The sequence below is a fragment of the Somniosus microcephalus genome, chromosome 15 (genome assembly GCF_052327205.1).
Source record: "Somniosus microcephalus isolate GS21.2 chromosome 15, FLI_Smic_1.0, whole genome shotgun sequence".
NCBI lineage: Eukaryota > Metazoa > Chordata > Chondrichthyes > Squaliformes > Somniosidae > Somniosus > Somniosus microcephalus.
In genome coordinates this window covers 45,233,273-45,247,622 of record NC_141001.1, presented here as the reverse complement: position 1 = coordinate 45,247,622, position 14,350 = coordinate 45,233,273, and the positions used below count along the sequence as shown (strand labels likewise).

The 14,350-nt window shown below is 46.2% G+C and overlaps 1 protein-coding gene across 1 annotated transcript in view; it reads left to right on the top strand.

Annotated features, from left to right (window-relative positions):
- Positions 1 to 14,350, top strand: part of LOC147106682 (sperm-specific sodium:proton exchanger-like) — a 504,645-nt gene that overhangs the window by 144,406 nt on the left and 345,889 nt on the right. Inside the window, exons 11-14 of the mRNA XM_086008503.1 lie at positions 1,700 to 1,881; positions 5,535 to 5,675; positions 5,865 to 5,959; positions 13,809 to 13,928. Of these exons, the coding sequence (XP_085864629.1) occupies positions 1,700 to 1,881; positions 5,535 to 5,675; positions 5,865 to 5,959; positions 13,809 to 13,928 (538 nt within the window). The remainder of the gene's footprint in view (positions 1 to 1,699; positions 1,882 to 5,534; positions 5,676 to 5,864; positions 5,960 to 13,808; positions 13,929 to 14,350) is intronic.

Here is a 14,350-nt window from a genome sequence, read left to right as displayed (position 1 = left end):
ACTGGACTTAGCTGCCGTGCCATGCCTCTATATAATACACTATGAACTACCTTGACAGAAATAAACTTAAAATCTTAACAAAAAACACTCACCCGCTACTCACCAATAAGAAATACAATTAAAATTTAACAAAAAACTTAAAGGAAAATACCCACCAGCTACTCACCAATCAGCTCCCTTGTGCTGACGTCACTTCTGAAATCTGACGTCACTCCTGTGTTGAGTTCCTCTCGCTAACTCTGTGCCTCTCGCAGATCTGCCGCTCAGCTCCGGTGCCAGAGGACTGGAGGATTGCAAATGTTACACCCCTGTTCAAAAAAGGGGAGATGGATAAACTTGGTAATAGTCTAACTTCAGTGGTGGAACAACTACTAGATACAATTGTCAAGGACAGAATTAATTCTCACTTGGAGAAGCATGGGTTAATAAGGGACAGCTAGCATGGATTTGTTGAAGGCAAATCCTATCTGACTAACCTGATTGAGTTCTTTGAGGAAGTAGCAGAAAGGGTTGATGAAGGTAGCACAGTAAATGTTGTACATTGGACTTTCAAAAGGCTTTTGATAAAGTACCTCATAACAGACTTATTTGGAAAATAGAAGCACGTGGTATTAAAGGAACAGTGGTAACTTGGGTACGAAATTGGCTGAGGGATAGGAGACAGCGCGTAGTGGTGGACAGATGCTTTTCTGACTGGAGAGAAGTATGCAGTGGGCTCCCACAGGGGGCGGTATTAGGACATTGCTTTACTTGGTATATATAAATGCCTGGACTTTGGTATAGGGAGTGCAATTTCAAAGTTTGCAGACGATACAAAATTTGACAATGTAGTAAATAGTGATCACGATAGTAGCAGACTTCGGGAGGACATAGACAGATTGGTGAAATGGGCAGACACATGGCAGATGTAATTTAATGCAGATAAGTGTGAAGTGATGCACTTTGGGAGGAACAACATGGAGAGGCAGTTATAATCTAAATGGTACTATTTTGAGGTGGGGGAGTGGGTGGAAGAACAGAGGGACCTGGGGGAGCAGATTCACAAATGTTTGAAGGTAGCAGGGCAAGTTGATAAGGTGGTTAAGAAAGCATATGGGATGCTTGGCTTTGTAAATAGGGGTATTGAATACAAAAACAAGGAAGTCGTGCTAAACATTTACAAATCTCTGGTCAGGCCTTAGCTGGAGTATTGTGTACAATTCTGGGCACCACACTTTAGGAAGAATGTCAAGGCCTTGGAGAGTTTAACAAGATACCAGGGATGAGGGAGTTCAGTTATGGGGAGAGATTGGAGAAGCTGGGATTGTTCTCCTTAGAGCAGAGAAGGTTAAGGGGAGACCTCATAGAGAGTAGGGAGAAACTTTTTCCTCTGGCAAGTGGGTCGGTAACCAGATTTAAAATAATTGGTAAAAGAACTAGAGGGAAAATGAGAAATTTATCACAGAGGGTTGCTAATATCTGGAACGCACTACCTGAAAGGTGCTGGAATTAGACTCCAAAGGTACTTTTAAAAGGGAATTGGACATGTACTTGAAGGGGTCTAATTTGCAGGGTTATTGGGAAAAGGCTGGGGTGTGGGACAAAATTGAACAGCTCTTTCAAAGAGCCGGTACAGGCATGATGGGCCGAATGGCCTCTTTCTGTGCTGTAAGATTCTATGATTCTATATAATATTTGTGGTATTTTGTTTCTTTTCAAGGTCTTAGTGATATTCCAGTCCCTAAACGCATGGCTATGTATAGTGCACTTCAACGTATCAGAGAGAGTGAGGCCAACACTTTTTCATTATTGAAAATGGATAGATTCCTTGCTGATGCAAACTGGGTAATGGCAGAAAAATTAGTGCAGCTTGAAGACCCATACAAGAGTCATCAAAAAAACGTGAGCAGTATCTTTATTATATACCGTTAATAAATTGAAAAACCTTCAGATTGTTGGTGCAGCTGTAGGCATGAATAATTGCACATTTTCATGGAAATCTTGGAAGCATTACCAAGTCTTGGCTGCAGTTTTTCCCCATGTTGATCCCAGTATAGTCACTTCTTTTTGCTTCAGACAACCTTTGCACATATTTTGTTTTGTTTTGGTGTTTTAACCACAGGATTTCATTTGACCTCATTTTATCCTCACTGGATATCCTGACCCAGAATTTCTGCTTTAGTGGAATTGGGGTGCATCTTCAGTCTCGTGGGATTTTTGCCCACCACAAAGTTGCATCCTTCATCCAGTTAGATTTTTGGCATTGATGTAATTTGCATAATTTTGGCAAGCTTTCTGTTCTCCTCTGGAGAACCTGCCACAATGGAGGCTGTGAATTGCTGTGGCAGGCCTCTGAGACATACGCAATGATCAAATGCCTATGCTTTTGGACCATATAGTTTTAAAAGGCCCTTCTGCCGTCCATAGCAATGCTGGACAGCAGGGATGAATAAACATCTCTTGTGTCCAGTGTTGCTATTGTATAAGTGATGGGAAATACTTTTGCAAATATATAGGTGGACATATTAATGATTGCTGGTGATAAATCCATTGGATGGAAAAATGAATGGAGATGCAGCAAAATGTGTTGCTGTTCAGTTCTATGTCCATGTCTGCCCTAGTTCCACCCAGTAATCGGCAGAAGGAAAGTGGAAGATCCTTGCTCCTATGTGTTGCATTACACAAAAACATGGTGTCATGTGGCCACTTGGGCCTGCCAATTCTCTGGCTCAGCATGAGTCACTTGAGTGGATGGCATGAATGTTGCATCATCCTGAGAGACCCTCATTTGTGCCAACTTCTCCCATCCCCTGCTACTGGGCATTTCCTCAACAAGCCTTGTGATCTGTTTAGAGAAACACATGAGATCCTTGAAGCTCCATTTCAGAATGTCCAGCTGATTCCACAGCATGGTGAATTCAGACATGACGAGGTCTCCACAGAACCAACATCTGTGCTTAAAACCTCTGTCAATGGCTGTGGAGGTGCCACATGCTCCACATTATACTGCAGCTCTGCAAAGCAGTCAAACCGCACTGCACAGATAGATACAACTGGTGGACTGCTCCACTGTAACCATTATACCTTGCAGAGTAGTTCTGATGCTCTCAAATTATTTCCCAAATTGATGATGTTCAGAAAGCAACATTCTTTTTTATACAGGCTCCAGATGGTACATATTCTTGAACTTGGCATCTAACATAGCTCTGAGCGAAAGGTTAGCACTTTTCCTCTACTGCCACCTCTTGAGTTACAAGATACAGGAAACTTCGCGATATCTGGCACCGACGGGACCGGCGTGATGCCGATCTATGAAAACTTCCGGACAGACCAGCGCTAATGTTGAAGGATACGGAGGTTTTCATCTCCGTATCTGACAACAAACACTGTTGCTTAGCAACAGCTTGTAAACAGTCGGCCCGTACCTTGGAAGCGTCTCTGTAGCTTAGCAACAGCTTCAGAGAGGCTTTCCAGAGACTGACCTGTTTAAAAATATGCTAGGAAAAGAAAAAAACCTAACAAAACGGCTGCTGATTTCTGCCGTTAGATCGAGGTTTCCGGCCATACAACCTCCGGATAAACCAAAGTTTCCTGTAGTGTGGTTGACTATGACGTCTCTGTGTAGTGTTGCTGGTGCCAGCGTTCTGCCCAGCTGTGCATGATTGAGCTGATCTTGCCCCATAATGCAAGATCATCACATTTGCATAGGCTGATGGCACTCCCAGCACTTAGGGCGTGAGACGCTGGGATTGTGCTGAACTTGTGGGGGTGGCATTTTTAGTATCTGCAGCTCTTAAACGGCGCTGGCTGCTCTTAAAGGGCAATTTCATTCCATAACTGAAAAAGACTGAGCGCACAATGTCGCCATTTAGCAATCGGGCACTGGAGGTCCTGTTGCAGGAAGTCCTGTAGTGAAGGGTGGCCCTATTTGGAGGAGAGTGCCACACAACAATGAAAAGTGTCACCAGAGCATCACAAATGGAGGTGACGAGTGCGTCAATCCTGTCTCAATTGTAGCCCAAAGGTGGGAGCAGGTGAGGAAGAAACATTTTGGCCGACACAAGATTGCCAAGATAAGTGTGCAAAGCCCAACCTATATTAATAATTTAATTAGGCCAACTGCAGATATTTTAGCAGGATCAACTATGAGTGTGCCTTGATCCAAAGTCCACTGTGTACCAGTCCAGCAATCTGAACACTGGGACTTGAAGAATCTATAGCCCTGATTTTAATTCGGGGTGGGAATTGGGCAGGCAGGGGCCGAGGTGAGTGGCAAAATGGTGTTGTGAAGCCTGGGCAATTTTAACTCGCGGGCCTCATTTTAATATGATTGATGGACTGCCTACTCGATTGTGTAGGGGAAGGGGCAGCTAGCCCATTTTCTCTGCTTAATTTCTGTTAAGAACAGATCTAGCAGCTTAAAATTGGACATCCATGATGTGGGCCATCAGCAGCAGAAGAATAGTATACCTCTACAATCTGTAACCTCATGGCATTGGCATATTCCTCCCTTCTTCATCACTAACAAGCCAGGTAACCAACCCTGCTTCAATGAAAAGTGTAGAAGAGAATGCCGGAAGCAGCACCAGGCATACCTGAAAAAATGAGGTGACAACTGGTGAAGTTCTAATTTTCCCTGCATCATAAGGTCAGATTTGGTCTGTTCCATTGGCAATTCCTCAGATAATGAAATAGTCCATGCCCACATTCAAGACCTGGCCAACCTGACCAACAAGATATAGCCTAACCAACTCCCTGTGCATTCAGTGGCATTACCGTTGTTGAGTCCCTCACTATCAACATCCTGGAGGACACTATTGATCATAAACTCAACTGAAACATCCACATAAATGGTGTGGTTACTAGAGCAGGTCAGAGGCTGGGTATTCTGCAGCGAATAGCTCACCTCCTGACTCCCCAAAACATTAGGTGCTATGTTCCTTTATCGCACAAGGCACAAGTCAACAGTGTGATGGTACACTCATCACTTGCCTGGCTGCAACATCACTCAAGAAGCTCAGCACCATCCAGAACAAAGCAGTCCTGCTTAAACATCCACACCCTCCGCATACCATGGCTGCAGTATATGTACTATATACAGGATGCACTGTAGCTAAGGTGTCATCGGCACCAGTACCATCTAGAAGCACAAGAGCTGCAGTTGCAATGGGAAACCATTACTTCCAAGTTCCCCTCCGAGTCACATACCATCCTGACTTGGACATATATCGCCTTAGCACCATTTGTGGGAGCACCTTCGCCACATGAACTACAATGGTTCAAGAAGGACATCACCACTTTCTCGAGGACAATTATGGAGGGGCAATAAATGCAGGGCTTGCCAGCAACGTCCACACCCTGAAGAATAATTTTTAAAAACTCCAGTGGAAAATCTTTCCCAAAAGATTTAAAGGGGAGGGGAAGAAATTCCTTTGTATCTTTCTTATACGTGAGTAATTTAAACAATTTCTTGATTGTGTTTGTTCACCATAATGTGCAGTAAGTAATCTACATCAACATGTTACCAAAATGTAAGTACTCTCTTTGTTTTTCAGATTCATGTGGATGAAGTTTTGCCAAACACAAGAACAGCTCGTTGCCCTGACTGTGAGAAGAACATTCCCTGGGAACCTTCTGTCCGTGAGAGAGATGACATGATGGAAGAAGCCAGGATACGTGTATTAAAAGCACAAAAGGTTAAATTTCACAGAGTCATTTGTTATGTTGCCTAGATTTTTCCTGTGATTGTCTGCCTGTACCCATCCATTCATGAATGGCAGTGAAAGAGGAAGGCATTGTCACTTTACTAATTATCGTTGCAATCAGAACTATTGGCCTACAGATATTGTAACATATTTTTCTGTTCTTATTGCAATTGTATTTAGACCAGTTACTGGCGGCAGTATAGTGTTGGAATGCTTAACCGTCAGGCAGCACGGACATTGATTAGCATCACTGAAAGCATCATTGACACTGGAAGGTAAGAGCATAATGCTGGGAACTCTAGGTACTTGTTTATATCTTTACTTTTGCATTGTGCTTTGTTTAAGAGGCAGGTTTGAACACACATGCAGATTAATCAATAAAAACATTAGGTGCTATGTTTCCTTTATCATTTGGAGCTGTACTCCACATACCATGGATAAGGTTTGGTGACCAGGAAAATCAGAAGGGATTGTTATATGTGTGAATGTTTTCAAAGGATAGACTGGGTTTTCTGACTGTTTCCACCTGATTCACGGACATAAAGCAGGTAGACATAGTCAGAGAATTGGTCAGAGTTTCATTGTGCTGAACCTCTGTAAATTTTGCCTCTGCTCCATTTTCCACTGTAATTTCCATTGAATGCAGGAAGCACCTGCCCATATAACAACAGAAAATGCTGGAAATACTCAGCAGGCCAGGCAGCATCCGTTCTGATGAAGGGTCCCAGACCTGAAACGTTAACTCTGTTTCTCTCTCCACGGATGCTGCCTGGCCTGCTGAGTATTTCCAGCATTTTCTGTTGTTATTTCAGATTTCCAGCATCCACAGTATTTTGCTATTATATAAGCACCTGCCCATATTTGAGTGCTTTCATGCACATGAGGTACAAATGATGCCATATTCCCCATTTTCTGTTACTTCTACCACATTTGTGCTGTTTCCACTTGTGCTGTTTCCACTTCTTGCTTATATAAAACTGTCTTCCAGGGTTTCTAGGTGCTGGGGAGAATGTAGAACAGAATTCAAAGACCCTACATTAACATTGCTAGCATCAGTTTAAAACTTATTTTAGACTCACTTTTGAAGGTTTTTTTGCTGTTGCCTTTGTGCCATTTGTAATGGGAGTGTCATTCTTCAGACAGGAAACGAAATTCCTTGTCATTTACATGACATCTGTCTTAAACTTGGATCATCTCAATGTACTGACCTGTCAATTGGGTCAGAAGCCAATGTTCTCTCCAAAATCAATGCACTTGAGCTCCCAATTGCATTTTCTGCCTTCCCACAATTTGACCTCTGAGTCACCAAGGAGCTCATTTAAATGTATTAAAATGTGGGCCAGTGACCTTGGGATGCTGTAATTCCAGAAGTGACACTCATAAAATATCTAGGGTAGTTTGGAACATTTTTAAGGAGTATCTGTTGCCAGGATCAGCTGAGACCGGCAGAAGTAAGGAACTTTTGAGCCTGAAGAGTGCAGAAACATTGTCATGGATTACTGGAGCTGGGAAACAGATTCTGGAGCGTTCTTTTTTCATAAACATTGTTGGACTTGCCTCTGACTGTGTGTCTATTAGATCCCTGAGTTATTTTTCCTCCATTCACTGTAAGAGGTACTAAGGACCAGATATGGGATTTCCAATGAGCATTTCTTTGTTTGTCATTATAATGGAGCAGGAGAAGGAGTAGCAGAAGAGGATGGAGGAAAGAGGAGTGAGGCAGCTTAAGAGGAGGATACACCCTTCAAGCTATTACTCTGCCCCAATGAATTAATAGGGAACACAGGACCTTTGCAGACATTCGTGAGGAGCCCTTCACCAAAGATAGGGGAACTGTGCCAGCTACTGCATGAAGATCTGTGGCTACTCTGTTCTGCCATGCAGCTCTGCCATTGACTGTGAAAGCCAGGACTGCACTCATCTTTTATGCCACTGGGTCATTTCAGGCAGCCATGGGGAATCTATGTAATATTAGCCAGGTGCCTTCCAGGCATGTATTGATCAAGTAACTGACATTCTTTTCTGGAAAGCTTGGGAGTTCATCCAGTTTGGCATCGCAGCAAGGCAGCAGCAAGATAAAACTATCCAGTTTTATTGTGTTGCTGGCTTTACCAAAATGCAGGGTGTAATAGATGACATCCAGGTTGCTATGTGAGCTCCTAATGTCAAGCAGGTTGGCAAGTTAAAAATCTAACCATTATCTCAATAGCTACAAAAAATCCTGGCTTCCAGAATACCCTAGATTAATTTATCTTGGTGCAGGAAAGTCTCCGGTTCTAAGTTGATGAGATCTGATTTGACTTGAGTGAATGCTATTTGAAAGACCCACCAGCTTAACAACATGCATGCAACTTGCATTGGTGAGGAGTAAATGTCAGAGGACAACTGGGTCTCAAATAACCTTCATGATTGGTCCAGTCGTGATGACTAATGTTGGCATCAATGAATGAAATCCCATTTAAGTTCCTGACTGTCATCTGTCACTGGCTCCAGTTTTTGCTAAAGAAGTTGCCTCTTTGAGAAGGGCCCTGAGGTCTCCTTAGGAAGTCCCATGCAAAGTACTGATATTATGGCACATATTTAATTTGTTGTTTATGGTGCATGTATTGCTTCCCAATTGGGAGTAAAGCCCTCAACAAGTTTGGCCACAAGCAAATATCCAATATTTCTACTGTTAGAACTTTCAATGTCTTTGGGGTAGATTTTGCCGAACCTGTCGGGAAGAAGGCGGGACTTCCCCTTTCGGGTTTTTGACCCGCCTACTTCGACGTCCGGCCAATCCACGCGATTTTCCCTTGATTGACCTTGTTGAGCCTGCCCAGCGGGCTCAGCAGGCCAATTAAGGGCCACCCGGCAGCAGGTGATGTCACAGACTGCAATTTCATCTGTCAAGAGTTCTTGTCAGATGAAATATCAGTGTCTCACAGCTGTTTGAAGCTGTGAAACACTGACACTCTGAGTTCTGACATGAGTCATTCTGCGCAGACTCAGTTAGAACTCTTACCGGCACTCAAAGATGAAGGCTGTCACTTTTGACAGATCGCAGCCGTTCAGCTTTAAGTTCCGGGTGAGTGATGCAGCTCCCGACGGCTGCAGGAAGAAAGGCTGTTAGGGTAAGTACAGGTAAGTAAAAGTTCTTTACACACTTTAGACACACCAAACACACTTACCTTTGCACTCATGCACCCATCACTCACCTGAGCGCCGACATCGCGACCCCTCCAACTCCTTCAACCCGACGGCCCACCGCTCCAACCTGGCGTGGTTTGGAGCCGTCGGGAAACCCACACGAAACCCCTCAAAATAGGGATTAGGCTAAAAACTGCCTGTTAACTACCTGTTAACAGGCAGTTAATTGGCACTAATCCCTTCCCGCCTGGTTTCGGCGGGTCCCAGTGCGGGGCGGGTACCCGCCGCCCCTGAAACTTATGTGGGGCGGGGTTTTGGGCGGGATGGTGTTGGGACCCCTGAATTCGGGATTTCCCCCCCGCCCCCCCCCCCCCCCACACGCCTGAAACCCTGCCTGACGGCTCCCCGAAAATCTAGCCCTTTGTTACAGACTGCATGTGATCACATGCCGGGTCTGGTGACTTTCTGCTAAAGAGAGACAGCAAGAAAAAGAGAAGAATCCTCTGACCCCTTCCTTATCTTGCCCAGCTGAGCTGTCAGTCAAAGTTATCACACTGATCAAAATGTCTCCCATTTGATATGAAAGCCCATAGAACCTGAGTGTGGCCCTGAAATTCCTTGGGGGTTCTACTGGTCTCTTGCCATTGCTTCGCTAAGAGACCAGTGGACCCCCCCAAGGAAACAGCGGGTACCTGGCTATGTTGCGCTTGGGGGTGTGAACTCCCTAATGTGGAATAAAAAGTTACAAAAATTGTTTCTGTGGAGCCAGGAAAAGCAGGAGTGTTCCCTTGACTCCACAGTACTCGCAATTGCATCCCGCCCCCACTTTACCGCTTCAAACTCTTTCTCCCTGCGCCCCCCCAACCCCACCGGTTTATCTTCGGACCACTGCCAGTGAGGCAAGGGGCCCGACACTCATCTATGTAAAATGAGTGAGCTGCCTGTGGAGTCACGACAGGCTCTGGCAGCTCATCTAAATAATGTAAATGAGACCTGTGGCCCAATTTTGTCAGAAAACTGTGGAGGGAGGTGGCCGTGGTACTGACGAAAGCATCATAGCAGCTTCCTGCATACCAAGCGTTGACATGAAGGATCCTCTAAGTGGTATCACAAATAATCTGCACATTCAAAGAGTGGAATCCTCTCCTGTGCATAGGTGAGGGGATGCTGTGTGGGTGTTTTCAATGTGGCGTGAGTGCCGTTGATATAGTCTGTACCTTGTGGAAGCCAGCAACCCTATAGAATTATGTGACCCTTTCTGCTGCCTGCTTGTGATGCCAAAGCTAATAAAGTGCCTGTTCTGCTGTACAGGACATAAGTGACCTGCCCTTACTGCTCCCTGGCTTATAATGTCCTGTGGCTGCCTGAAAAGGGTTGAGTTGTTAAAGTTTAGGCAATGGTGAATTGTAACAGAGAGAGCAGTACAGGTAGATATGTGGCCTGAGATCTTCATGTAGCAGGTTATAGAGATGGTCAATTGCAGCTTTTGAGAAGTGAGCTCTTCTGATGCAGAGCTCCTTAGGGAGGTTGTCATAGGCCTGTGGTGCCTGTAGTTTCTTTGTGGGGTGAGGGTGGGGTAATATCTGGTGGGCTGCATTCTTCTGGTATGTTATCTGATTCTCCTTCCCGGCAACCTGCCTCCTCCATAATAATAGTGACACAGGCTGGAATTTTCCGTGTGGGAAAAACCTGATGCAGCATGCCTTTCCCAATGTCGGGTCTGTCAGCACTGAGCAGACCCGACAGGCAGCTGCTGGCGATCCAATTAAACTAATTAGCATCGAGTTGACAGATCATTAAAACGCTTTTCACTTTAACTTCATGGCCACGGGAACCACGCTGTTCGGGGGACCACAACTGTCAACCTGAGGCAGGAGCTCAATGGCCATTGCTCTAGCTGATTACTTGACAGCTTCAGATGTACAGTAAAAGTTCCCACCTGACAGATCATCACGTTCCTCAGCCACAAGCTGTTTCTCAGTCCATTTCCAGCACAGATTCTGCAGGCTTTCCACTCTCCTTGTTACTTCATTGGAAAAAGTCTCTCACCATTGACAGAAATGCTTCTGTCATCTCTACTTCACCTGCCATCGATTCCATCAACATGGGTGCCTTTTATACTGTCTCACCTTGGTCCTCAGAATCCAACCACGATCAGCCCCAACACCAGCAGCACCAGGCACACCAGCAGCACCAGGCACACCAGCAGCACCAACAACAACACCAACCTTCTCTGCAATCAGCTGGTGCTGCAGAGGGCATCAGCACCCGACCACATTGCTGCCCGCGATGACCTCACCATGGCCAGATTTACTTCACTTGACGCTGTACACCCAGGCTGCCACATGGTTGGCATCACCCCACACAACACCATAAAGCAGCCCTACAATGTCCAAGCCGTTCATTTCACACTCACCACCATTGCGAAGGGTACCATTATGTCTCACTATTCACTACAACTCACTAAGCCACTTCCAAAGGTGCACACAGATCTGTCCAAGAACTGAAAGTGTTGAAAATAAAGGTTTCAATGTTTGACGGCACATTAACAGTAACTTTACATGAACATTGGATAAAAGACCTAAGTGGCTACCCATGTGTGTTGTTAGTTGGTATGACTGAACTAGGATGAGGGTGAGTGTGGTGGGTGGCTAGTGAGATGGGGATGGGTGGACGTGCAAGGTAAGTTGGTGTGAGTAAGGATGTGCAGGAGTAGGGTTGGGAAGGCAGAGTGATGGGGATGTGATGAGAGGCACAGCAGGATGAAGATGAGTGTGGCTTTGTATTAACGTCTTGTGATCTAATAAGATAATTGAAAGGTTTGCGCCACTGCACCCAGGTCCTCCTGGTGACATCCCTGCTTGTGACCTCCTGTGCAATGTGCAACCAGGCTGTGTTGGTCTCCTGGGGAGGAGTCTGCCGCTCATCGGAAGAGGACCTCCCTGCGTGCTCTGACTCCCTCCATAAACATATGGAGGGAGTTATGGGAGAACCTGGGTGCAGCCCTGCACCTCTGTGCATCATTGTCAGTTTTGTAGTACTTCAATGCTGTAGAACACTGACAGCACAAATGTTAAAAGAAAGTTGGCCATGGTCTCTTTAAGGAAACCGGCTGATGACGCGTCATGAATGACGTCACCAGACCCGCTTCCTCTAATTGGACTGGGAAACGCGCTGGGCGGGCTTAACAAGCCCTATCAACGGAAAATAATTTTCCAGAGCGGTTTGGAGCCAGCATCGGGGTCGGGACCCGCCACCGACATCGCCAGTCCCGGACTCGCTGAGGTAAGGAAAATCTCGGCCATAGAGTGGATAGCCCAGGGAAAAAGCGACACCTGCTCCGGAGTTTCTCTGACTGCAATGGGTGGGTGGGGGTGCTCAAGGGTCCAACTATTTTTGGATTGCCTGGTTCAGTAGCAGGTAGTGAAAATCAAGTGCGGGTCTCAATAGCAAAAAAGGGGTTGAAAAAATATTTCCAAACAGCAGAAATCAGTAAGCTAAGTTTGAAGACTCTTCAAAGCACACAAACCCCATACTTCTGTCTTGATCAGATGATACAGGTAGCTACTGCGTCTCATATATTTGAGTCTAACTTACCCAAGGTACAGCAATGGGGTAAATCCAGGAAACTCAAATCTACAAATCTAAAATGCCACTGGTCAACAGGTGCAACCCCAGCGAAGACTTGGCAGGAACGGCCAAAGATAGCTGTGAAGTGCCTCTGGTCTGCCACAATGCTTATGCTGGAGAGGTGTTCTTTCCCACTGGCAGCGACTGGGAGCAAGGGGAGGAAATTTGGGCCCTGCAGCAAATCTCATCCGGTGTCATTTACATACGGTGGGGCAAGGATGCAGCAGCTGAAGAAGTCCTTCCCCAATGGGGGCAGAGGGAAAATCTCAGAGGAATTTTTTTTTGGGGCAGTTATTTGACAGTAAGCCTTGCTGGCCCATTTCCCTCTCAGTAATGTTCTGGGACTGTCCGAACAGGCAGATTTCCAGGGGAACATCTCACCTTGTCTGAACAGGAACATACCTAGGGAATAGTTACATGGACTTCAGCCAAAAGACCATTTAAAGTACAAGGCCTAGAAATTCAGTAGCGCCCCATTTGGGGCGCCAGCCTCGCCAGGGCGCTAAAAGTAGCGCCCCAGAAGTAGTCGCGGCCGCCTGCCGGAAATTCACTTTGCGCGCCCCAGAGGGAAGCGCGGCGCTACTGGAGGCGCCCCGCATCCCTCTTGGGGCGCTGCAACTGAAGATCGCGGCGCAACGTGCCACAGCGCGCTGCGGTACTGCAGGCCTTCCTCCCCTTCTTAAAGGGGAGGGGCCTTCTGCAGCGCGATCTGGGGCCCAGCTGGGCCCCCGAGGATCGCGAGTGCCGGCAAAAGCGCCCAGCACCGAGGAGAAGTGCCGGGCTCTTGGAACGCAGTCGGCACTCCACGGGGGGGGGGGGGGGGGTGCGCTCAGAAGGCCGGGGACGGCAGCGCGGAGAGGTGCTGGCAGGCGGCCAGCAAAAAAAATGGCCGCCCCGCACCTCCTTTAATTAGCGCCTCTACCGCCGCAGGTAGGCCCCCCTGAACCGGTCGCAAATAGCGTCCGGCGTTAAAGCAGGGGGCACAACTAAATAACGCGATCGGGGCGCTGCGCACACCGATGACGTCATCGGTAGCGGCGCAGCGCTAATGGCTAGCGCCGCCATTAGCGTCCCCGCTGAATGTAGCGGGAGGCGTGGCCAGTGGCTTCCGACCCACTTAGCGCCCTCTTAAGGCGCTAACGGGTGGCGCAGCCCACTGAATTTCTAGGCCCAAGTATTTTTCCTTACCTGACACATGGTAAGCGGAGTACATCTTCATGTGTAATCTGTCTTTTTGTTTCATATTCTAAATAAATGTCAGAAAGGAAGCAAATTTTTTTGGGTCGAGTTGCGTTTTGTTGAGTAGAACATACAGGTAACTGAAAAACTCTGTGTTAATGGTTACAATCTCTTTACTGTATTTAGATTTATGACAGTAATAGATGTCAAGAAACAATGGGAAATCAGAGGAACTTTTGTTACTGTAAGGAAGAAGCTGGAAGACTGGATGTACAATGTCAAAGTGGACAAATATAAACCATCCAAGCAAGTAGAATAATTTTTTCTTACTTGATGTGCATTCTGTAGCTGTGCATGATTCTCGAATCTAATATTATATATCATGGACATTGACTTTGTCACTGAAAATTGTTGGTTAGTCATGCTATTAAGCAACCATAAATAATAAAACATCTGGCACTGTGCATTGATAGATCAGTAAATAAGAAAATACCTTTTAATGCAACAAAACATTTACTAAAATCAAAAGTTTTTGTGTGATAAGCTGTAGGACACAAAGGGGGCAAAATTGGGTCGCGCCCCCTTTGGGGCGCTAACTTCGCTGGGGCGCTACTTTTAGTGTCCCGAAAATGTTAGCGCCCCCACGCCCGAAATTCACTGGAAGCGCCCCGCCTCCCTCTTGGGGCGCTGCAAGTGAATATTGTGGTGGCGCTGCGGCACGTCGCGCC